At 50.9% G+C, this 22,130-nt stretch overlaps 2 protein-coding genes across 2 annotated transcripts in view; one reads left to right on the forward strand and one right to left on the reverse strand.

Annotated features, from left to right (window-relative positions):
* Positions 1-2,591: 2,591 nt before the first annotated feature.
* Positions 2,592-8,150, reverse strand: LOC117039713 (leucine-rich repeat-containing protein 25-like; the record flags this gene model as incomplete). Its single annotated transcript, XM_033136895.1, has 2 exons — positions 2,592-2,862; positions 7,447-8,150. Coding segments are annotated over 2 exons (849 nt in total), but the record flags the coding sequence as incomplete, so codon positions are not given.
* A 10,739-nt stretch (positions 8,151-18,889) lies between these two features.
* The window catches only part of LOC117039467 (single-stranded DNA-binding protein 4-like), a 31,282-nt gene continuing 28,041 nt past the window's right edge, over positions 18,890-22,130 (forward strand). The window contains exon 1 of the mRNA XM_033136576.1: positions 18,890-19,172. Within this exon, the coding sequence (XP_032992467.1) occupies positions 19,117-19,172 (56 nt within the window). The 5' untranslated portion in view covers positions 18,890-19,116. The remainder of the gene's footprint in view (positions 19,173-22,130) is intronic.

Below are 22,130 nucleotides of genomic sequence, written 5' to 3' on the forward strand. Positions count from 1 at the left end.
TATGCTGGGGGGAGGTGTTTGTTCGCCCCAGAACATCGGTATCACCTTAACTTACTGCGTTCCATCATACCTCTCCTCCCTTTCGACTGTTGTCCATAGACTGGCCTTCACCAAAGCGAGGTTCAATGTTTTTCCCTCCAACGTCCTGAGACATAGATTCTCAAAGGGCCAAGCCTCCGCCATGTGCGAATGTGACAAGGAGACACTGGAGTCTCTCCAGCACATTATGTTCGCTTGCCCCTTGTTTAACGTGCCACGGGCAAATTTGCTGGGATCAATCATACAGAAACTAGAGGGCACCCCACCAGAATTCCACCTCGCCCAAATTTTGCAGGATAAGGATACTCATACAACCCTGAAAGTGGCAAGGATCCTGGTCGCTGTCCTTACCCAAAAGCGACGCCAAGGAGCACTACAAGCTAGCTAAGGCTTAGTATGCCATTCTATTTTATTGTATTTTATTGTTACTGCGGTGTTTTAGCGGCTGTTGTTCCCACTTGCATAAGTTGTTATCTATGTGTTTTTTACTTGTATGGGCCTATGGCCGTAAATAAAATTCAATTCAATGGATCAGGCCATAGAGGGCCCATCAGGTCTGGCATCTTGTCCTGGAAGTGGCCTGACTGATGTCCCCAAACTCTCCCTATTCCTGATTCCAAAAAAACAACACCGAAAAAACTTGGAACCGGAGGCCCACTTCCTCCAACAGCGGAGGTGCAATGTTTCCGTCGATAGCAATCTCTCTCCTCCGTGAATCTGTCCGGTCCTCAAGCAGGAAATGAGAGCGGCAGCCTCCTCCTTCCTTTGCTCTATTCTAAGGTAGACTGGACCTATCCATGGAGGTTCCACTGAGGGATCGTAAGGGGGCAGGGACCTTACAGTCCTACCTGGGGATGCTGCCGAGGATCAAATTGGGGACTTTCTGTGTGTTCGACGTCCCCAAAGAGAAAGAGAGGGAGAGAGGAGTCACGCGAAGAGGCCGGACAGAACTCGGCTGAGATTTAATATGTACACAAACAGCAATTCTGCCCTGGAGGAACCTGCAGGCGGAATCTGAGCGCCCCTCCCTCCTGCTTTCCCCAGCTATTGGGGTCCGGAAGCATCGCTGCCTCCTTCCACGGAGGCAGAGAAAAAGCAATCATCCATCAATTGTCCGGTCCTAAATTGGTGGTTCCTCCTGCGTAATGGAGTTCCGTTGGTTAACTCTGTGCCGGTCCCTAGCCTTCCGACATCCAGCTTCGTCCGCGCTCCTCTGCGTTCGCCTGGGCGGCAAGCATTCCTGTCCCACCCCAACCCCCCAAAATTGGCCTCAATTTACATCCATTTGCATGAGTGACAGGTCCCATAAGTCATTTAGGTCCCTAGTAAGAAAAACACATCATTGGGGAACAGGGGTGTGTGTGTGTGTGTGTGTGTGTGTGTGCTTCTTTTGCAGAGCTCGTGAGCATCGATGCCTATGCAAAAATGCATCACGAAATGCGCAGGAGCAGAGTTGCGCTTCGAGCATCGCACGGGGCCGGGCTAGATGGCCCTTGGGGGTCCCATCCCGAGGATTCCGCGACGCTTAACTTACAGAGATCTACACTTCAGGTGTTGAGACGGTCCCATTATAGCGTGGAAAGGCTGCCTCCCGCGGGCCAAAGAGGGGAACTGCGCACATAGGACGCAAACCAACATGTTAGAGGAGAAATCCCGATTTAAGCATTAGAAAGCACTTCCTGGTGGTTGTGGGCTCCTTAGGGTTTTTCGAAAGAAGAGGTTGCATGGCCACCCATCGGGGAGCCCTGCATTGCAGGGGGTTGGGCTAGATGACTCATGGGGTCCCCTTACAACTCTCCCATTCCAAGGTTCTGTTTGAAGGTGGAAGGAAGGAAAGAAGGAAAGAAGGAAAGAAGGAAAGAAAGAAAGAAAGAAAGAAAGAAAGAAAGAAAGAGTGCAGGGAGGGAGGGAGGGAGTGTAATAAAAAAAATAAGGCCTTATATATAAAATAAATGTACCAAGCAAACACTTACATAAACCACATGTCTGTAGCAGCACAGGAAGACAGTCCTGAAACCATTTTGACTCCCAAACTGACCAAGTTTTTCTCTGCAAGGAGGGAGGGGGTGAAGGAACCTTCCCATTGTCTCAGGAATTAAGTGATTACCATCTCAAAGGAATGGCCAGATTACCAGGAAAGGCAATCAGATAAGGCATTATCGGATAACCCGGCAGACAGGAGATGAACAAGGCACTCAGATTTCTGTTGTAGACTGCCTTTTCTGCGATGTATGTATGATGTTTCTGGGGGTGGTCCTGTGGTCTTGGACTCCTCCCTGGCGAGGGACCCTATTGCAACAGCTTTAATAAAGATCCGGCTTACTAGCTGCTTTGCTTCTCAATATTCTCTGGTTGGCCTCTGTAATTTTCTCCTACCGATGGAGAACCCAGAAAGGACTCTATAAGGGCTCTTGTGTATACCCCATAAGGGAATAAGGGCAGATTTTGTTTACAACAGAAGGAAGGAAGGAAGGAAGGAAGGAAGGAAGGAAGGGGGAAGGGAAGGGGGGAGGGAGGGAAGGGGGGAGGGAGGGAGGGAGGGAGGGAGGGAGGGAGGAAGGAAGGAAGGAATTGAGGGGGGGGAGATGTTCCACCAGAGAAGCACTGAACACACCAGTAGCCATAAAACCATCAGATGCAATGGGGTGGGGAGCCAGCCGGTGTGGGGTTTATGTGGGTCACTGATCTGGAACAATATAAATGTCGTCTTCTGCGTTTCCCGAGGGGGGTCCTCCTCTGTAGTTGTAATACAGATCCTGAGTGTTGGCATAGACGGGCTGGTCGTCGTGGGGGGCGTCCGGATCAGGGCCTTCGGGGCTCAGCCTGTGGACAAAAGGAAGAAATCAAAGGAGTGGGGGATTTTTGTGTTGTTGTTGTTGTTTTTTAAGGTTATAACTACCACCCTTGGTTGCACAACAGATTACATTGCGATATTAGCAAGGGGTACATGGAGTGTTAGGGGAGGGGCAGCAGTACCTCTGTTGTGGGGCACGTCCTGCTCCTTATGGGGTAATTTGGCCCCCTCCCTGCAACTAGATCTCACCTGTGGCTCCTGGAAGCTGCCAGCATGCGACAGCGGCCACAATCCCAGGAAACGGCTTTGACTGGCCGGCTAAACTAGGTGAGGGGAGCCGATGGGTCTTAGACCCTCGGGCAGTTAGGGGCTTCCTTGTACGCCTCCTTCCAGCAACTCCTGCAGCCAAGATGGTCCTCTGCTCTCCCCATCTTTGAGGCTGGGCAGCCCTCTGGACACACGGCCCAGGCTTGCGCCCCGGGGAGATCGCTTCGGCACTGCCAACCCAGCGGTTTGACTTCACGCCCCTGCGGTGCACTCTGTCGCCTCTCGAGACAGAAGGATGCCGACAACGACCGCAATCAGAAAAGCTGGCTCACCTTCTCCTATCTAGCTCAGTACTAGTTACAGGTAGGTAGCCGTGTTGGTCTGCCATGTTGTTGTTCAGTCGTTCAGTCGTGTCCGACTCTTCGTGACCCCATGGACCAGAGAGCACGCCAGGCACGCCTATCCTTCACTGCCTCTCGCAGTTTGGCCAAACTCATGTTAGTTGGTCTGCCATAGTCAAAACCAAATAAAATAAAAAAATTCCTTCCAGTAGCACCTTAGAGACCAACTAAGTTTGTTCTTGGTATGAGCTTTCGCGTGCATGCACACTTCTGTGTATCTGAAGAAGCGTGCATGCACACGAAAGCTCATACCAAGAACAAACTTAGTTGGTCTCTAAGGTGCTACTGGAAGGAATTTTTTTATTTTATTTTGTTCTAGCTCAGTACTGTCCACACTGGCTGACAGCAGCTCTCCAGGTTTTCGGGGAGAGGCAACCTCTTCCCAACAATATCCAGGAAACTGGTCTGGGGACCCTCTCCGTGCCGAGCAGTGAGCTATGGTCCTTTCCTTCATGATAAAGCAAGATTCTGGTCCTTGTTATTTAAGGCCAAAGGAAGCTGCCAGTGCTGTCTACACGGACTGGCAGAGGTTGTTTGATTTTGGTGTCACTGCTGAAATTGGAGGCAACCTGCTTGAACCAGGTGCCTTCTGCATGCCAAGCAAGTACTCTTCCCCTCCCAGTTTCCTTGGAACAAGCGGTTGCGTCGCACCCTGTGGATTGGCACACACATCAAAAAATGGGTGTTGGGGAACCCCCCCACATCTTTTCCTGTCAGCTCAGAGCGAGCAAATTGCCCCACCGGAAATTAGCTAAGAGCATGAGCTGTCTCGGGATGGGCGTGTGACTCTCCCGCCACCTTTGGAACGGGTGCGCACAAACGCTCGGCTCGCAAGATCCTGTCTCGACACCCAAGAGTCTCTGTGACTCAGCGACAGTTGGTATTGCTAACCGTGGAAGAGAGAAATTACTCTCTGCCCCCACAATGGATGCCCCTCAGTTTGCTGTGTTGGGGGGCAGGGAGAGGGGACGGAGCCACTGCTTTTTGCAGACTTGAGTTTCTTTCCCCCTAGGCCACTTTTGAAGCTCAACATTAAAAAAAAACTAGGATCATGGCCACTGGTCCCATCACCTCCTGGCAAATAGAAGGGGAAGAAATGGAGGCAGTGAGAGATTTCACTTTCTTGGGTTCCATGATCACTGCAGATGGTGACAGCAGTCACGAAATTAGAAGACGCCTGCTTCTTGGGAGGAAAGCAATGACAAACCTAGACAGCATCTTAAAAAGCAAAGACATCACCTTGCCGACAAAGGTCCGTATAGTTAAAGCTATGGTTTTCCCAGTAGTAATGTACGGAAGTGAGAGCTGGACCATCAAGAAGGCCGATCGCCGAAGAATGGATGCTTTTGAATTATGGTGCTGGAGGAGACTGTTGAGAGTCCCATGGACTGCAAGAAGATCAAACCTATCCATTCTCAAAGAAATCAGCCCTGAGTGCTCACTAGAAGGACAGATCCTGAAGTTGAGGCTCCAGTACTTTGGCCACCTCATGAGAAGAGAAGACTCCCTAGAAAAGACCCTGATGTTGGGAAAGATGGAGGGCACAAGGAGAAGGGGACGACAGAGGATGAGATGGTTGGACAGTGTTCTCGAAGCTACTAACATGAGTTTGGCCAAACTGCGAGAGGCAGTGAAGGATAGGCGTGCCTGGCGTGCTCTGGTCCATGGGGTCACGAAGAGTTGGACACAACTGAACGACTGAACAACAACAACAACAGGCCACTTCTGACACCACCAGATTACGCCGCGCACAGCCTGGGAAGACCTCCTAGCCACGTCCAAAACGGACAGCCGTTCAACACCTCTGTAGCTTTCCCTCTCAATACATTCCTCTATAAGCAGTTCCACTTTCTATTCATTTCTCTCATTTCCCCAATCCCCGCACATTTCTACTGCAATTTTCAAAAATAAGAAACGAAAGATCTTCGTGAAAATTCACCAGCGTTGTGTTGTACACGAACAGTTCTGCAAGCAGGTTGGGCTGCTGTACACTGTTTTCACAATTTCCTCTAATGGGCTGCGTGGTATTTTCAGGGATTTGTGCATTTTGTCCACTCTCCCCGCAATATATGCTATTTTGGGGGCACACCTATTGGGGAGCTGCATCGCAAAATTCGGGTGCAAATTCTGAAAGCGGGGAATCTAAAAAAGAGACCCACTGGATCCGGCATCCTAGCTTCACTGATCCCCTAAATGAGAAGCCCCACAAGGATGTGGGGGCTGCCGCCTTCTCCCACTCTTGTTCGCTGCCACTCTAAGGTAGACTGCCTCTGTCCATGGAGGCTCCGTTTAGGAACCGTAATGAAACTAAGGAGAGCCCTGCAAGCAGCTGGATCGGGCCAAAGGGGGGGGGCGCATCGCAGCTCAGCATCCTGCCCTCACAGCGGCCAACAAGATGGCTCTTTTAAGACCCACATGCCACCAGCAACTGAGGAACAGGGGAGGCAGGGCATAGCCACTGTGGCTGGTAACTGTGGAAAGCCTTGATCCTCCGTGCATGTGGTCTGATCCTTTTTAAAAGCTCTCCGGGTTGCTGGGCGCCCCTGCTTCCTGTGGCAGTGAGTTCCACAGCTCCGCGATGCAACGTGCAAATAAGGCAGCTGCTTTTTTTGCTTTTTGCTTTCGGAAGAAAGCTGCCTTCTGCTTTTCTGCAAAGAGGCGAGGAGCGCGAACGAGACCCCCTGCCGCTCATTTAAAAACCGCAGGCGGAATCTCGTTTCTCCCTCATCATCTTCTTCTGCAAAGCCAGCTCCTCCACGGTCGCTGATAGTCAGCGTTTTAAGAGAGTTTGCATTTGCATTTTCCTATTTGGTTGACCTCTGGGTTGGAGCGAAGTCTTCTGGAGGAAGTCTGGACATCCTGCTTTGGGGGGAAGGTTTTGCTGACACCTCTCTTCCACTTTCCAAACCGGGTTTTCGCAAAACTCGGCCCTCCAAGCTGTTTTCTGACTGCAGTTCCCATCATCCCTGACCCCTGGTCCTTGCTAGCTAGGGATGATGGGAGCTGTAGTCCCAACAAAAGCCGGAGACCCAAGTTTGGGAAACCGAACCTACGGGCAAGTTTGCAAGCCGTGTTTTGACGGGAATCGAGAAGTTCCTTGGAGGCGAGTCAAGAGGGAAATGGACAAAACCAGGGAGGTCGCGGGAGGACACTGCCCCCCCCCAGATTCGAATCCCCTGGGTATGACCTTGGGGGCCTCCCAGGTGAGATCTAGACACATATTAAAAACACTGTAAAAATGCTCGGCCTATAGAGCGAGATGAGTGCCACAACCCCAGAGTCAGACACGACTGGACCTGATGGTCAGGGGTCCCTTTACCTTTAAAAGTACCCTGTTTAAGGAAGTTTTTAATCTGTGATATTCTAATGTATTTTAATATTTGTTGGGAGCCGCCCAGAGTGGCCGGGGAGACCCAGCCAGATGGGCAGGGTACAAATAAATTATTATTATTATTATTATTATTATTATTATTATTATTATTATTATTCCCCTGACCATTGGGTCCAGTCATGTCTGACTCTGGTGCTCATCTCGCTTTACTAGCCGAGGGAGCCGGCGTACAGTTTCCGGGTCATGTGGCCAGCATGACTAAGCCGCTTCTGGCGAACTGGAGCAGCGCACGGAAACGCCGTTTACCTTCCCGCCGGAGCGGTACCTATTTACCTACTTGCACTTTTGACGTGCTTTCGAACTGCTAGGTGGGCAGGAGCAGGGACCGAGCAACGGGAGCTCGCTCCGTCATCGTGGGGATTCAAACCGCCGACCATCTGATCGGCAAGCCCTAGGCTCAGTGGTTTAGACCACAGCGCCACCCGCGTCCCTTTCCTGCCAATGTAATCCTGCTTAAATAAATCACAATTTGTTTCCCCTTTCTTCCTTAAAGTTTTCAGGAACCAAGAAGCCAAAAATAAAATCGTTTTTTAATGGAAAAGGAAAAAGCTTACCTGCTCGCCGACGGCTTGCTGGCCCGCCGTTTGCCTTGCCTGGCTCCGGCCCCGTGGTCGATGTTTTCGTAGTTGGCGTGGCCGACGTGGCCCCCGTCGCCCTGCGGGCCGGAGTGGCTGATGTACCGCGGTTGCCCGTGGACCCCCTCGGAGGCAGTGGAGCCCCTCTTGTCATGGCTGATAGCAGCCGTCCGCTTCCTCCGGATCAGGAAGTAAGCCAGTCCGGCGAGGAGGACCACAGCTATGATGGGCATCAGGATGGCGGCATAGAGCGAACCGGGCATGCCTTGGCACTGCTTGGCGTGGAAGCTGGTCACGTTTTGGGCCCGGCCTTCCGAGGTGAAGCAATGGCATTCGGTCTCGGCGGAGCAGTTTTGGCAATAGGACAGGACACTCCGGGCCACAGGGCACTGGCAATCCACGCCGAGTTTCTCCAGGCAGCCGTGGAACGCCCCGGTTGGCACCGAGCGGAGGGCATTCTTCTCCAGCCGCAGCTCCTGCAGCCTGGAGGCATTGGCGAAGAACTGGGGAGGCAGCTCCAGCAGGCCGGTGTCCGACAGGCGGAGCTTCCTCAACTTGGCGGCGCGGCTCAGGAAACCGTCCGGCAAGCTTCGGAGGTTGTTCTGGGACAAGTCCAGGTCTTCCACCCGGGGCCCCAAGGTGGCGTCCTCGGGGATTTTAGGGACCCCGCAGCTGGCGAGTGCCAGGATACCCGCAGAGTCCCAGAAGAAAAGGGCCAGAGCCTCCGGGGGGTGGGTTTGGTTGGGCAGAGGGCACTTGGGGTACGCGGGCCGGCCGAGGAGGCAGAAGACTGCGGTCGCCAGGAGTCTCCACATCCTGCGGAGACACAATTTGGAAAGCGGGAGGCGGCCGCGGTGAATGTGGGGAAGGAGAGGTAGGCAGGGGGTCCCATTGGCAGTGAAGACCCCCCCCCAATCATTCCCTGATCAGGCCCAAGCGCGGAGCCAACTTGGATCAGTCCCCGCTTCACACATCTTCGCTGAATCATGGAATTGCGGCGTTGGAAGCGACCGCAAAGAGTCATCTAGGGGCCAACCCCCTTTTGCCCAACGTGGGACTCGAACCCACGACCCTGAGATTAATACTTGCACAGGGCCGGGGGGAACTACAATAATGTCAGGCTCCCAGAAGCCTTTTTTAAAAATGTTTTTTTCGTTGTCCTATATTGAAAGGTTTTCGGCAGAAGGTAACTGAAAGCATCCGCAGAACCTTACATTTACAGAGCAAAATATCCTCTTGAATTATATGCCCAGCACATGGAACCTTACGAAAAAGGACAATACAGATGGACTCTCCGTGCCCTTAACCCAGGCCTAGGCAACCTTCGGCCCTCCAGATGTTTTGGCCTACAACTCCCATGATTCCTAGCTAACAGGACCAGTGGTCAGGGATGATGGAAGTTGTAGTCCAAAACATCTGGAGGGGCTGAAGGTTGCCTAGGCCTGCCTTAACCAGAACAAAGAGCAGGCACCCCCCAAACTCGGCCCTCCAGATGTTTTGGGACTACAATTCCCATCATCCCTGACTACTGCTCCTTTTCGCTAGGGATGATGGGAGTTGTAGTACCAAAACATCTGGAGGGCCGAGTTTGGGGATGCCTGGCAAAAAAGGCTGAGACTGTTGAATTGGGGAAATAAGAATGTGTCTCCCTTCTACGACTGGATCGAAGACTTATACAAACTCGAAACACATGAGCAACATATAAACACACCAGACTTGCCACGGACGAATTCAAGCGATATTTGGAATCCGTTCTTACAAATCCTGTAATAGGTTAACGTCTGGTGAAGTGCAATTAGCAACCTTGTAAAATAAAAAATAAATAATAATTATTTTTAAAAAGCCTTGGCACGAGGCCGGGGCCAACAGGAGATGCATTTCGCAATGACCTGATTCAGGAAGGCGCTACTCTTAAGGCGGTGGCGGTAAGTGGCATTTGGCCCCCAGTCTGCTCTCCCTGGCCCTTGAAACTCTCTCCATGCCCATCCCAGTGCAGACAAGAGTGATAAGGCAGCGTCCCCCGTTTGCACCCGCTTTTTAACTTAGGGAAGTCAAAGTCCCGCTCTGTTCTGCCTTGGTCAGACCACACCTGGAATACTGTGTCCAGTTCTGGGCGCCTCATTTTAAGAAGGATACGGACAAGCAGGGAAGTGTGCAGAGGAGGGCGGCCAAAGGTCTGGAAACCAAGCCCGATGAGGAACCTGGGTATGTTTAGCCCGGGAAAGAGGAGATATGAGAGCCCTTTTCAAATATCACACGGAAGAGGGAGCAAGCTTGTTTTCTCCTGCTCTGGAGGGCGGGACTCGAACCCACGGCTTCAAGTTACAAGAGAGGGGATTCTGACTCAACACCGGGAACTCAACACCTTCTGACGTTAAGAGCCATTCGACGGTGGACTCTCCTTCCTCGGAGGTTTTTAAGCAGAGGTTGGACGGCCACCTGCCAGGGATGCTTCAAGCTGAGATCCCTGCACTGCAGCAAACTGGAGTCCCATGCAGCTGTACGATTCTACGACTCCGTGGTTATTCAGGTTCATGAGGACTAGGGCCTTGGGACGCCACCACCACGGGAAGGATCGTAGCTCATCCTTTGCACGTGGGAAGTCCTGGGTTCGATTCCTGCCATCTCTAGGTAGGGCTGGGGGTGCCCATCCACCTCCGCTGCTGCCGGCCTGTGCCGACAACACTGAGCCAAATGGTCCGACTCAATAGCTCACGTGTCGACAGTTTCGGCACTGACACCCCCCCTCGAGGGCTGAGAGGCCCTCAATACTGTGCTCAGCGTCCCCTCACCCACCCACCCACCCCAAAACACCCCAGCCCTACCTGCAGTGCGGGTGCTTCTTGCAGAGATCTCAGGACGTCTGCCTTCTGACTCTTGGCATTGCTTGTGGAGAGGGGGAAAAGGGGAAGCTCAACTTCCCTCTTTGTGGGGCGGGGGCGGGGGGGGGCAGGAGAGGAAATAGCAGCAGAAAGGAAAGTTTGCTCTGGGGAAACCTTGCCTTGCTCAACTCGCCAAGCCAGGCAGCATTCGGACGCCCTCCAAGAATTGTGGGGTTTCGGGACTCTGAGCTTGGGGAAGGGAGCTGGCCAGGGATGAGTCAGACCCCTCCCCAGAGTCAGGCCAGGTCAAGCGGGCATCATAGCGGAACCCAAAGGACCACCCCCAAGGGGCGGGGCCAGGTGGGAGCTGGTGGTCCGAGAGGCGGAACCTGACGGATAAAGGGGGTGGAGCTAAAGCAGAACCTGGTGGGTGGAGGGGCAGGGCTAGCAGGCTGGAGGGGAGGGGCCATGGCAGAACTTGGTGGGTTGAGGGGCGGGGCCAAGGTGGGAGCTGGGGTCCAAGAGGCGGAACCTGGTGAATAAAGGGGGTGGAGCTAAGGTGGGATCTGGTGGGTGGAGGGGCGGGGCCAGGAGGCTGGAGGGACGGGGCCACGGCAGAACTTGGTGGGTTGAGGGGCGGGGCCAAGGTGGGAGCTGGGGTCTAAGAGGCGGAGCCAAGATGCGGAACCTGGTGAATAAAGGGGTGGAGCTAAGGTGGGACCTGGGGGAGGGGTGGGGCCAGGTGGGAGCTGGTGGTCCAAGAAGTGGAACCTGGCGAATAAAGGGGTGGAGCTAAGGCGGAACCTGGTGGGTTGAGGGGCAGGGCCAAGGTGGGAGCTGGGGGTCCAAGAGGCGGAGCCAAGAGGCGGAACCTGGTGAATAAAGGGGGTGGAGCTAAGGTGGAACCTGGTGGGTGGAAGGGTGGGGCCAGCAGGCTGGAGGGGAGGGGCCACAGCAGAACTTGGTGGGTTGAGGGGCGGGGCCAAGGTCAGAGCTAGTGGGCCAACATAAGCTGATGGAATATGTGCAGCTTGCAGATTTGTTGTTGTTTTTTAGTCGTTTAGTCGTGTCCGACTCTTGGTGACCCCATGGACCAGGGCACACCAGGCCCTCCTGTCTTCCGCTGCCTCCCGCAGTTTGGTCAAACTCATGTTAGTAGCTTCGAGAACACTGTCCAACCATCTTGTCCTCTCCCGTCCCCTTCTCCTTGCGCCCTCCATCTTTCCCAACATCAGGGTCTTTTCCAGGGAGTCTTCGCTTCTCATGAGATGGCCAAAGTAGACTTAACGTAAAGAATAAGAGACCAAGAAGTTTAGAGAAGATTGGAAATCGTTTGTTCAATATATGGGAAATAATTGTATACAACTGAAAACGCTGGCAGCATGGAGAGAAATTCAGCAGTGTAAACAAGTTTTGAAGGATGCAATAATGGAATAATGAATGGTATAGTTTTTGTAAAATATGCAGGGATTTACGATATGTAAAACGAACCATGGAAAAGGAAGAAGGGAAGTCGTTGGTATCTTGAGGATGTAAAAATGAGTATTTTTAAATTGTAAAACAGGAAATTTAATAAATATATATATATACGAAAAAGAGATAGCATAAAGGAGGTTTTGCACATCAGTTCCCAGGATCAGGGAACCGTTTTCTTCGTTTCGATCCAAGCGGATGCCATTTGGAACCAATATGGCAGACTGGGTCGACCGGATCATATTTTAACCGCTGTTTTCAAAATTGTGTGGACTTTTCTTCTTCTTCTTAGAATCCTAGAGTTGGAAGAGACCCCAAGGGCCATCCAGTCCAACCCCCTGCCAAGCAGGAAACACCATCAAAGCATTCCTGACAGATGGCTGTCAAGCCTCCGCTTCAAGACCTCCAAAGAAGGAGACTCCACCACACTCCTTGGCAGCAAATCCCACTGCCGAACAGCTCTTACTGTCAGGAAGTTCTTCCTAATCTTTAGGTGGAATCTTCTTTCTTGTAGTTTGAATCCATTGCCCCATGTCCGCTTCTCTGGAGCAGCAGAAAACAACCTTTCACCCTCCTCTATATGACATCCTTTGATATATTTGAACATGGCTATCATATCACCCCTTAACCTTCTCTTCTCCAGGCTAAACATACCCAGCTCCCTAAGCCGTTCCTCATAAGGCATCGTTTCCAGGCCTTGGACCATTTTGGTTGCCCTCCTCTGGACACCTTCCAGCTTGTCAGTATCCTTCTGGAACTGTGGTGCCCAGAACTGGACACAGTATTCCAGGTGAGGTCTGACCAGAGCAGAATTTAGTGGTACTATTACTTCCCTTGATCTAGACGCTATACTCCTATTGATGCAGCCCAGAATTGCATTGGCTTTTTTAGCTGCTGCATCACACTGTTGACTCATGTCAAGTTTGTGGTCTACCAAGACTCCTAGATCCTTTTCACATGTACTGCTCTCAAGCCAGGTGTCACCCATCCTGTATTTTCTTCCTCGAATTCCTAAGAATCGGGGGCACTTTCTGCATTGGCAAGGACTGAGCAAAATTGCCCTTGGGGTCCCTTCAAACTGTACAATTCTATGAGAGAGTTTATAAGAAAGTGAAGGAGGGGAAATCTTGATATTGAGGCCGCGATTTCTCCGGTAACTATTTATATATATTTGTCGTATCTGCCTGTCCTCCAGCATTTAACGTTCCTCTTTTGCAAACCTTCTGAGTTTTGCATTCGGTTTGACCACATTCCTCCGAGGCTGCACACAGGAAAGGTTACTTCCTTTAATGGGGACGCCCCCCCCCCTCCCCGGTTCCCGGAAAGCCCTGGCAAAAAAAAAAACAGATGCATCAGCTACGGCTGAAGCTCAACATCAGAGCCCTCAGAAACAGTCCCAGAAGCCTGTTCTCATTTCACTGCTTGCCAAAGCCATTCGCAGCTGGGAAAAGGAGACTCTAGGCTTTCGGTTTCGAGAGTTGAGTTGGACAAAGCTCCTGTTTCTAGGCTGCGTCCTTTCCAGTGCCGGATTTACACAAAAGCTAAACAAGCTATAGCTTAGGGCCCCGCTCTCTAGACTGGTGACTGGGACCACATAACACCGGTCCTGAGAGATCTGCATTGGCTCCCGGTACATTTCCAAGCACAATTCAAAGTGTTGGTGTTGACCTTTAAAGCCCTAAACGGCCTCGGTCCTGTATACCTGAAGGAGCGTCTCCACTCCCATTGTTCAGCCCGGACACAGAGATCCAGCGCCGAGGGCCTTCTGGCGGTTCCCTCCCTGCGAGAAGCAAAGCTACAGGGAACCAGACAGAGGGCCTTCTCGGTAGTGGCGCCCGCCCTGTGGAACGCCCTCCCATCAGGGGTCAGAGAGATAAACAACTACCTGTCATTTAGGAAATACCTGAAGGCAGCCCTGTTTAGGGAAGTTTTTAATTTGTGACTTTGTGTTGTATTTTAGTATTTGTTGGAGGCCGCCCAGAGTGGGAAAAACCTGGATGTACATTTCCAAAATATATGATAAAAGGTAAAGATAAAGGTACCCCTGACCGTTAAGTCCAGTCACGGACGACTCTGGGGTTGCGGTGCTCATCTCACTTTACTGGCTGAGGGAGCCAACGTTTGTCCACAGACAGTTTTTCCGGGTCATGTGGCCAGCATGACTAAGCCGCTTCTGGTGAACCACAGCAGAGCACGGAAACGCCGTTTACCTTCCCGCTGGAGCGGTACCTATTTATCTACTTGCACTTTTGACGTGCCTTCGAACTGCTAGGTGGGCAGGAGCTGGGACCGAGTAACGGGAGCTCACCCCGTCATGGCGGGGATTCGAACCGCCGACCTTCCGATTGGCAAGCCCTAGGCTCAGTGGTTTAGACCACAGCGCCACACGCGTCCCTTATAGGGAATACGGGCCTGCAGAATACAGAGTCTGAATTCAAAATCACCTTTGTTGATCTGTTGATTGGAGAAACGGGGACCAAGCTAACAGAATGAATTTCAGTAGGGGCAAATGTCAGGTTCTGCACACTTAGGCAGGAAGAACCAGATGCACAAATATAGGATGGGGAGGGGGGGCATACCTGGCTTATTACCTTGACATGCGAAAAAGATTTTGGGTGTTGGTGGATCACAAGCTTACAGTAACTGTGAGTCAACAGTGTGATGCAGCAGCAAAAAAGGCAAAGGCTATTCTAGGTGGCATCAGCAGAAGTCCAGGGAAGCCATAGTCCGATTCTCTATGGTCACACCACAACCTGTGTCCAGTTTTGGGCACCACAATTTAAGGAGGATGTTGACAAGCTGGAACATGCGTAGAAGAAGGCAACCAAAATGATCAAACCAAGCCTTATGAAGAGCGGTTGAAGGAGCTGGGTATGTCTAGCCTAGAAAAGCGGAGACTGAGAGGAGAGATCATAGAATCATAGAATCATAGAATCCTAGAGTTGGAAGAGACCCCAAGGGCCACCCAGTCCAACCCCCTGCCAAGCAGGAAACACCATCAAAGCATTCCTGACAGATGGCTGTCAAGCCTCCGCTTCAAGACCTCCAAAGAAGGAGACTCCACCACGCTCCTTGGCAGCAAATCCCACTGTCCAACAGCTCTCACTGTCAGGAAGTTCTTCCTAATGTTTCGGTGGAATCTTCTTTCTTGTAGTTTGAATCCATTGCTCCGTGTCCGCTTCTCTGGAGCAGCAGTAAACAACGTTTCTCCCTCCTCTATATGACATCCTTTGATATATTTGAACATGGCTATCATATCCCCCCTTAACCTTCTCTTCTCCAGGCTAAACATACCCAGCTCTCTAAGCCGTTCCTCCTAACGCATCGTTTCCAGGCCTTGGACCATTTTGGTTGCCCTCCTCTGGACACGTTCCAGCTTGTCTGTATCCTTCTTGAACTGTGGTGCCCAGAACTGGACACAGTATTCCAGGTGAGGTCTGACCAGAGCGGAATACAGCGGTACTATTACTTCCCTTGATCTAGATGCTATACTCCTATTGATACTCTCCTATTGAGAGCCATCTTCCCATATCTCAAGGGCTGTCACACGGAAGAGGGAACGAGCTTTTTTTCTCCTGCTCTGGAGGGTAGGACTCGAACCAGTGGCTTCCGAGTTAGAAGAGACTAAACCCCAGGAATAACTTTTCTGATGTTAAGAGCTGTTTGGCAGTGGAACGGTCTCCCTCAGGAAGTGGTGGACTCTCCTTCCTTGGATGTTTTTAAGTAGAGGTTGGATGGCTATCTGTCATGGATGCTTGAGCTGAGATTCTTCATTGCAGGGGGTTGGGCTAAATGACCGCTGGGTGTCCCTTCCAACTCTGCAATTGTACGGTTCTAGGATGAAAACCTTTCCCCCATCCATCGCTAGCACTAGGAAGCCACCTGGTGGCCTTTGCCAAAAGTGCAAACATCAGCCATAGTTGGGTTTGTCTCCATCCATCCAGTGCTACAGTATATGGTTTTTATTCCCTGGTCTAGGAATATTTATTCCCTGGTCTATGAACCTTGCCGACAAAGGTCCGTATTGTTAAAGCTATGGTTTCCCCAGTAGTAGTGTACGGAAGTGAGAGCTGGACCATAAAGAAGGCTGATCGCTGAAGAATTGATGCTTTTGAATTATGGTGCTGGAGGAGACTCTTGAGAGTCCCATGGACTGCAAGAAGATCAAACCTATCCATTCTCAAAGAAATCAGCCCTGAGTGCTCACTGGAAGGACAGATCCTGAAGTTGAGGCTCCAGTACTTTGGCCACCTCATGAGAAGAGAAGACTCCCTGGAAAAGACCCTGATGTTGGGAAAGATGGAGGGCACAAGGAGAAGGGGACGACAGAGGATGAGATGGTTGGACAGTGTTTTCGAAGCGACTGGCATGAGTTTGGCCAAACTGCGAGAGGCAGTGAAGGACAGGCGTGCCTGGCGTGCTCTGGTCCATGGAGTCACGAAGAGTCGGACACGACTGAACGACTGAACAACAACAACAACACTCTTTACATAAATTAAAGTTACATCTTATTTTCGCTTCTTAAATTGTTCACAAATAAATTTTAAACTAGTTATCTTTCCTTAAAAAATTGACTTCCACTCTTCCTTCTTCCGTTTCCCCCCCTCCAAACGCTCTTGCCTTGCGCAGTTTTAACATTCCTTATTCATTAAAATCATTTGTCATACATTATTCCGTTATTTAGAACTCTCTTAAGTAACCTGTTCCATACTCCCCCCCCCTTCATTTTGTCTTACATACAAAGTCTGTACACTCTGTTTGTAATTGTTGACTGTACGTGTATAATTCTGTCATTATAAATTTTCCAATGAAGAATTTTAAGATCCAGTTGTGAGGTTCAATTCAATCCCTGGTTCCTTGTTAACCTCATTTCTCGCAGGGAGGGAACCGCCAGAAGGCCCTCGGAGCTGGACCTCAGTGTCTGGGCTGAATGATGGGGGAGGAGGGCTTTTATCAATTTCCGCAGTCACACAATCAGTCTTCTCATGAGGTGGCCAAAGTACTGGAGCCTGAACTTCAGGATCTGTCCTTCCAGTGAGCACTCAGGGCTGATTTCTTTGAGAATGGATAGGTTTGATCTTCTTGCAGTCCATGGGACTCTCAAGAGTCTCCTCCAGCACCAGAATTCAAAAGCATCAATTCTTTGGCGATCAGCCTTCTTTATGGTCCAGCTCTCACTTCCATACATCACTACTGGGAAAACCATAGCTTTAACTATACGGACCTTTGTCGGCAAGGTGATGTCTTTGCTTTTTAAGATGCTGTCTAGGTTTGTCATTGCTTTTATCCCAAGAAGCAGGCGTCTTCTAATGAAAGAATTATTAAGCTCTAACTTAAAATGATTTCTTATTCATAACAGACTTAACAACGCAAACACGTTGGCATTTGGCAATAACAAAAGTTCCTTCAGAAACACAATTAACAAACAGGTAGGTAGCCGTGGTGGTCTGCCGTAGTCAAAACAAAACAAAATTAAAAATTACAAAAATTAAAAATTCCAGAAGTGTGCATGCACACAAAAGCTCATACCAAGAACAAACTCTGTTGGTCTCTTAGGTGCTACTAGAAAGAATTTTTTATTTTATTTTTGTTTTGACAGTTCACAAAGACTCATAATCTCTAGAAACTTGTCGTTACATGAAATAATAATAGGTGTAAATATATGACGCAGATAATTACAAATAGCTTTATTAACATGAAATTAAGCGTCGTAACCTGTACGATGCAATTGTGGTTAATACAGTGCATTTAAAAAAAATATAGTATCAATACCACCATAGTAGTCCACTGATGGGCGGGGCCCGTGATTTACATCACAGCAGCCCACACAACACAAAACTGTAGGTAAGGTTTTATTTTATTCGTTTTTTAATCTTGCGTATTGTGGAAACGTACATCCAGTTGTTGTTGTTGTTGTTGTTGTTGTTGCTGTTGTTGTTGTTGTTTTCCTTTATTTATTTATTTTTGTGGGGGGGGTTAAACTACAGCTTGTTTAGCTTATTATATGGAAGGCGGTTGGAGGATGGATGGCAGCTAACAGATAGAGGTTGAATCCTGACAAGACAGAAGTACTGTTTTTGGGGGATAGGGGGCGGGTGGGTGTGGGGGACTCCCTGGTCCTGAATGGGGTAACTGTGCCCATGAAGGACCAGATGCGCAGCCTGGGAGTCATTTTGGACTCACAGCTGTCCATGGAGGCGCAGGTCAATTCTGTGTCCAGGGCGGCTGTCTACCAGCTCCACCTGGTACGCAGGATGGGACTCTACCTGCCCGCAGACTGTCTCGCCAGAGTGGTACATGCTCTAGTTATCTCCCGCTTGGACTACTGCAATGCGCTCTATGTGGGGCTACCTTTGAAGGCGACCCGGAAACTGCAATTAATCCAAAATGCGGCAGCTAGACTGGTGACTGGGAGGGGCCGCCGGGACCACATAACACCGGTCCTGAGAGATCTACATTGGCTCCCAGTACGTTTCCGAGCACAATTCAAAGTGTTGGTGCTGACCTTTAAAGCCCTAAACGGCCTCGGTCCTGTATACCTGAAGGAGCGTCTCCACCCCCATCGTTCAGCCCGGACACTGAGATCCAGCGCCGAGGGCCTTCTGGCGGTTCCCTCACTGCGAGAAGCAAAGCTACAGGGAACCAGGCAGAGGGCCTTCTCGGTAGTGGCGCCCGCCCTGTGGAACGCCCTCCCATCAGAAGTCAAGGGAATAAAGAACTACCTGACATTCAGAAAATTCCTGAAGGCAGCCCTGTTTAGGGAAGTTTTTAAACTGTGATATTTTAAATGTATTTTAATGTTTGGTGGAAGCCGCCCAGAGTGACTGGGGAGACCCAGCCAGATGGGCGGGGTACAAATAAATTATTATTATTATTATTATTATTATTATTATTATACGTGAATCCGTCACTGCATGCCAGGATACCCAAGCATCCTTTTACCTGGCGACGGAAGGAACACGCGTCTCCAAAAACGCACGCGCGCCCCACTCCTTTCCGACGGCGCCGTTGCCCTTTTAAGAGAGCGCGCGATGCAGTCGAGGAGGGAGGGTGCTCCTTCCTCGGAAGAGCCACTGAAAAAAAGAGGTTTTTTTTTTAGGGGGGGGGGAAGAGAGAGAAAAGCAAAAGCAAGGAAGGAGGGAGGGAGGGACGCGCGGAGGGTCTCCTGCAGCCAGCCCGGAGGAGCCATCACCGCGGCGTCGAGCCAGGCGCGCCCGCCGCTTCCTGGAGCCGAGGAGCCTCGAGGGCGCCATGCGGCGATGCTCCCCGGGGTGGCGGCCCCGATCCTGCCTCTAGCTCCAGGTGCGACCCCCTCCCTCCTCCAGCGACGCCGGAGAGACCCCCCCAGCCAGCCATGTACGCCAAAGGGAAAGGATCCGGCGTACCTTCCGACGGGCAGGCGCGAGAGAAGTGAGTTGGAAACCCCTTCCCTTCCCCCCCCCCCTAAAAAAAAACCACACGACCACCCCGACAATATCGCTTTCTTTGGAAATCTAGAGATTTCCCCCCCCAAAAAAAAATCAGCTCAGTGCCTCTCAGCCTAAACCCTCCCCCTACCAAAAAAAGAAGGCATTCCTAAAACTTCCAAGCTGGAGTTTCGCCTCCCCAAAATACACCCCCTATATGGGGGTCTCTTCCCCCCCCCCCAATATCACCTCCCCCCACCAGAGAAAGACCCACTCCTGAAACTTCCTCGCTTTTCAGACGGTGGAACCCGCTCCTAGATATCAGTTTCCCAAATATCAATTTCCCTAGAAATCTGGGCGCCCCCCTCTCCCCCAAAATCAGCCCAATTTCACTCACCCCCCTCCCCATTCCAAATGCACTCCCGGAACTAACCAGAGGGAGTTTTATCAGACAGCGGGACCCCCTCCACAAAAAGACAGCCCCCACAAAAAAACACATCAATTTCCTTTGGAGATTTGGGGATCCCCACTTTCCAGAATTAGCCCAACTCCTCTCTGCAAACTTCCAGTGTCGAGTTTCCCAGGCGGAGGACCTCTCCTTCCTCTCCATGAATCAGAATCAGGCCGGGGGGGGCGCGTTTCAAAGCTGGGGGGGGGGGTGTCCTGACCTGCCTACCCACCCCTTTATTTCCCTAGAAATTCATTTAGTTTATTGGGGGCACCATGGGTTTGTGTGTGGTTTCATGGATAGGGCCACAACAGAGAGGGGGACTTTGGAGTTGGGGGGGGCAGAGGGGGTATTTGGGGGGGGGAAGTAAAAAGAGGGAGTGGGGAGAGAGAGAGAGAGAGTGTGTGTGTGTCCCCCAAAAAGATGGGTGTGCACTGGACCTTAGAGTTGAGATGTCCTGCTCATAACTTGCTTTCCCCCAAAATATTTGGTAAACCGGGTGGGCAGTCCTGGGCCGGGGAGGGGGGGCATGCAGGATCATGGGGGGGGGCTGCACAGATATGGATTAGCCACATTCAGCAGCCTTCCTGGGCTTTTTTTTTGGAGAGGATGGGGCACTGAACAAGGGCTAATGGCAAATTGACTACAGCACCAATCTTCCTCCCCAGTTCCCCCCCCAAAAAAAAATTCAGCCCCAAAGGGGGAATTCTGAGCAATGGTGACGGCTAAGAATCGAGCCCCCAGCCACAGGCGCAGTCTACCTGCGGATTACCAGGCACTGAGCAGTGGATTGGCCACCCCCACGTACGGAGTTTAGGATCTACGTTTTGGATTAAGATGTTTGTGCGTTACATATTTATATTGATTTTTTTTAGGGGGGGTTGTTATAGAATCGTAAAATTGTAGAGTTGGAAGGGACCCCGAGAGTCCTTTAGTCTACTTTTAGAAGACACCTGAAGGGAAGCTTTTAATGTTTGATGGACTATTGTATTTTAATATTTTGTTGGAAGCCGCCCAGAGTGACTGGGGAAACCCAGCCAGATGGGCGGGGTATAAATAAATTATTATTATTATTATTATTATTATTATTAGCTCCAATGTAGCCACTCTCTAACCAGCTGAGCTACTATCCAGTTGCTGTTTATTCCGCTGTCACAATTTTAGTTTCGTTTCACTCCAGAGTTCGCCGAAAATGATTTTCATTTTATTTTCCGGGGGGAAGTGTATATTGTTTTTGCCCTTTATCCGGAGATGCCTTGCTTCGCAGAGTTAGAAAGGGACCCCCAGAAGTCGTCTAGTCCAACCCTTTGCAACGCAAGAATTGCAGCTCGCTTTTTTCTCCCAAAAAGCGGCCTATAAATTTCATTAAATAATACGGATAATAGGTGGCACTTGGAGTCTCCGCACGCCAGGCGATTTGCCCCGATCCAGCAGAACCATCTCCCCCGCCCCCAAAAAAGAGAGCCTGGGGCAGAAGTCTCAGTTAAACCCCCCAGCACAGGAAAGGGAGTTTGTGCTCTTCCCTGAACCCCCAACTCCCTCCATCACTGACCATTGGGCATGCTGGCTCATTGGGAGTTGGAGGTAACCAAAACCCAGAGAGGATGGCAGGCTTCCTAGATCCCTGGGGTAGGATCAGGCTGAAGGGGGCAGGTCCAGTCCGATTGCCCCCCCCCCCCGGTGTCCAAACAGCTGCCCCCCATAGGGGACTCTCCCCCCAGAGGCGGACTTTGGTAATATGCTGCCCTGAGCGAGGACAAATTATGGCACCCCCCCCCCCCAAAATATACAACTATATTCATACAGGTACCCAATGAGACGTGGATGGCGCTGTTGGTTAAACCACAGAGCCTAGGGCAGGGGTCAGCAAACTTTTTCAGCAGGGGGCCGGTCCACTGTCCCTCAGACCTTGTGGGGGGCCGGACTATATTTTGGGAAAAAAATATATGAACAAATTCCTATGCCCCACAAATAACCCAGAGATGCATTTTAAATAAAAGGATGCATTCTACTCATGTAAAAACATGCTGATTCCCGAACTGTCCGCGGGCTGGATTGAGAAGGCGATTGGGCCGCATTGGGCCTTAGTTTGGGGACCCCTGCCTGTCAGAAGGTCGGCGGTTCGAATCCCCGTGACGGGGTGAGCTCCCGTTGCTCAGTCCCTGCTCCTGCCCACGTAGCAGTTCGAAAGCACGTCAAAGTGCAAGCAGATAAATAGGTCCCGCTCCGGCGGGAAGGTAAATGGCGTTTCCGTGCGCTGCTCTGGTTCGCCAGAAGCGGCTTAGTCATGCTGGCCACATGACCCGGAAGCTGCACGCCGGCTCCTTCGGCCAGTGAAGCGAGATGAGCGCCGCAACCCCAGAGTCGTCCGCGACTGGACCTAATGGTCAGGGGTCCCTTTACCTTTACCTACAGGTGAAACTCGAAAAATTAGAATATCGTGGAGAAGTCCATTTATGTAAGCAATTGTTTTCATTAGCTACCGGAGTTTAATATATGAGATAGATTCATGAC

This window comes from Lacerta agilis, chromosome 18 (genome assembly GCF_009819535.1).
Source record: "Lacerta agilis isolate rLacAgi1 chromosome 18, rLacAgi1.pri, whole genome shotgun sequence".
NCBI classification, from domain to species: Eukaryota; Metazoa; Chordata; class Lepidosauria; order Squamata; family Lacertidae; genus Lacerta; species Lacerta agilis.